Below are 3,303 nucleotides of genomic sequence, written 5' to 3'. Positions count from 1 at the left end.
TTGTTGAGTTGTTTTTACATTGTTACAGCATTTACAGTCGCTCGTAGGTAGGCAGGTGTTATGAAATATTTCAACAATATAATTCTTGTAACGAATGATTTCGCGAATATTTTATACAACTTTTATGCGGACAAAAAGGCTTCGTTTCCAATTTAAATATTTGATTTGCTGAAGTGTGCGGTAAAGCTGATCAATACGATGCGACCGCACGTACTCTGCCGCGCGGACTCTGCCGCACGTACGATGCCGCGCGGACTCTGCCGCACGTACGATGCCGCGCGGACTCTGCCGCGCGGACTCTGCCGCACGTACGATGCCGCGCGGACTCTGCCGCACGTACTCTGCCGCACGTACGATGCCGCGCGGACTCTGCCGCGCGGACTCTGCCGCACGTACGATGCCGCGCGGACTCTGCCGCACGTACTCTGCCGCACGTACGATGCCGCGCGGACTCTGCCGCACGTACTCTGCCGCACGTACGATGCCGCGCGGACTCTGCCGCACGTACTCTGCCGCACTACGATGCCGCGCGTACGATGCCACGCAGACTCTGCCGCACGTACTCTGCCGCACGTACGATGCCGCGCGGACTCTGCCGCACGTACGATGCCGCGCGGACTCTGCCGCACGTACTCTGCCGCACGTACGATGCCGCGCGGACTCTGCCGCACGTACGATGCCGCGCGGACTCTGCCGCACGTACTCTGCCGCACGTACGATGCCGCGCGGACTCTGCCGCACGTACTCTGCCGCACTACGATGCCGCGCGTACGATGCCACGCGGACTCTGCCGCACGTACGATGCCGCGCGTACGATGCCGCGCGGACTCTGCCGCACGTACTCTGCCGCACGTACTCTGCCGCACGTACGATGCCGCGCGTACGATGCCGCGCGGACTCTGCCGCGCGGACTCTGCCGCACGTACTCTGCCGCACGTACGATGCCGCGCGTACGATGCCGCGCGGACTCTGCCGCTCGCCAGCCGAGCCCTTGACGCGGTTTGTATGTCTTGTCTTTTTGTTTATTCCGTTCATTAATAAAATTGGAAGAAATATCTAAAAGCTTCGAGCGCGACCATCGACGGCATCTGCAGCTCACAGACGACAGGTAAGTAGTACTTAGCGAGGTACTTATCCATGAGGTAAGTATTTCATGCCGATTTGATAACTTGTATGTCAAGAGTCTAGCACTTATTCAGAAATCAGTAGGTATTGGGATAACAAAGAAGAAAAATATTTAACTGCAATTTCGTTGATTTTTTAAATCGACGTCATGATTCCTTTAGCCATAATAAGTAGTTTTTTTTGCTTCACAACTGCTCATAAAATAAAATAAAACAGCTTCGGTTATGATTAAAATGAAATATGTAGTTTATTCCAGTTTTAAAGAGCCTAAAGGGCTCGTCCGACAGCACCTCCCCGTCTGCGTCTGCGTCACGGTAAACACGAAGCTAGATCGTAAACCACGCAACAGCAGTCAAGCACAATCAATGTGACACATCTCTCGCGGCGTTTGCAACGCTTTGTCGATGAAAAGTCGCGGAAAGCTTTGTCGTCGTGGTTGTACTTGGGTGGTAGGAATCATAGTGAACTATAATTACATAGAGTTAATGTTATCGCGACCGCACAAATTACAGTCAGCCCTAATTAATCCATTCGTAATTAAACAAGTTTGGGGAACTCGAAGCTGAACAGCTATACAAGTTGTAATTATACGCAGATTGTGATCGGACTGTATTGATAGCGACTGTATTTGTCGTGTCGTGCTAAACACTCCACACTCCACACAACACACTCCACACTCCACACTCCACACTCCACACTCCACACTCCACACTCCACACTCCACACTCCACACTCCACACTCCACACTCCACACTCCACACTCCACACTCCACACTCCACACTCCACACTCCACACTCCACACTCCACACTCCACACAACACACTCCACACAACACAGTAGCACGGCTTTACCAATAAACTCGATTAACCTAATCTTATTATAATTGAATGTAGGCCTAAATTACAATTGTTTTAGGGTGGAAAACTTAGGTCTCCTCTTATCAACGTCTTTCTAGAATTTCTACGTTGAACCAGTAGAAAGTACAAAGTTCCTATATAGACAGACTTAGATAGAGCTTCAAACTAATAGGTCGCCTGACCACCCAGCCTTGTTCCTTAACGAGCGACGTGCCCCGTGCTCACTGCTCACTCGTCGCGCACACACGACGCGACGTGCCCCGTGCTCACTGCTCACTCGTCGCGCACACACGACGCGACGTGCCCCGTGCTCACTGCTCACTCGTCGCGCACACACGACGCGACGTGCCCCGTGCTCACTGCTCACTCGTCGCGCACACACGACGCGACGTGCCCCGTGCTCACTGCTCACTCGTCGCGCACACACGACGCGACGTGCCCCGTGCTCACTGCTCACTCGTCGCGCACACACGACGCGACGTGCCCCGTGCTCACTGCTCACTCGTCGCGCACACACGACGCGACGTGCCCCGTGCTCACTGCTCACTCGTCGCGCACGTGCGCACACACGACGCGACGCGGCGCCCAAATTGAAGCCGCTATTCCGTAGCTTTTTAGGGTTTCTTTTTCGGGGGGATGCCCCGCACTCCCGCACGTCATCCTCGATATCCCACACCGGGTTAGCCTGGGGGCTGCGCAGGAGTGCGGGGCGTTCCCACCCCGATGGCCATCTCGAACTGTCGCATACTATACATACCTACATTAAAAATAAATATGGGCCGAATTGAGAACCACCTCCTTTTTGGAAGTCGGTTAAAAATAAAGTGGCGCTGTCACAGTGTGGCTCAAGGATAATTCACGTTCAGTCACACATGTTACACACGCAATAATATGGGGTGTGACTCAACGGGAAAATAAAATTCCTATTGAGCCCCAGTGTGACTTAAGAGGATTTTTCCCGTTGAGTCACAGTGTTACTCACGGGAATGTGATTCAACGGGAACAACCCCGTACCCGAAATCGAACCCCAGACCTCGAAGCCTGACGTCTTAAACCAGTAGGTCATCACCGCAAAAAATCAAATACCGCTTAAAATAATAATATTGGAAAATTTAGCGAGCCCGGTAGCCAGTCGGGGAAAATTGCGAAGTTTCCAGCTTTGCTGCCTAATTTCCTTTATAGAGCGCTGTTTTGTCATTTTGCGAACATGAACATCAATTTGGCGCGACGGAAAATAAAACGCACAGAGTACATTGAATATAAAACGGCATCGACGTTACTTTAGCAAGTGGTTGTGTGGTACAAACATGTTCGGGACTA

The 3,303-nt window shown here is 52.2% G+C and overlaps 1 protein-coding gene across 1 annotated transcript; it reads left to right on the top strand.

The window, feature by feature from the left end:
• Positions 1-1,137: 1,137 nt before the first annotated feature.
• On the top strand, positions 1,138-2,593 carry LOC138402474 (mucin-4-like). Its single transcript, XM_069499168.1, has 3 exons — positions 1,138-1,142; positions 1,382-1,458; positions 2,190-2,593. The coding sequence occupies exons 1-3, from the start codon at positions 1,138-1,140 to the stop codon at positions 2,591-2,593; spliced, it is 486 nt and encodes a 161-aa protein (XP_069355269.1).
• Positions 2,594-3,303: the final 710 nt, after the last annotated feature.

Source organism: Maniola hyperantus, chromosome 6, assembly GCF_902806685.2.
Source record: "Maniola hyperantus chromosome 6, iAphHyp1.2, whole genome shotgun sequence".
Taxonomy (NCBI): Eukaryota; Metazoa; Arthropoda; class Insecta; order Lepidoptera; family Nymphalidae; genus Maniola; species Maniola hyperantus.
This window is presented reverse-complemented; position numbering and strand designations above follow the sequence as displayed.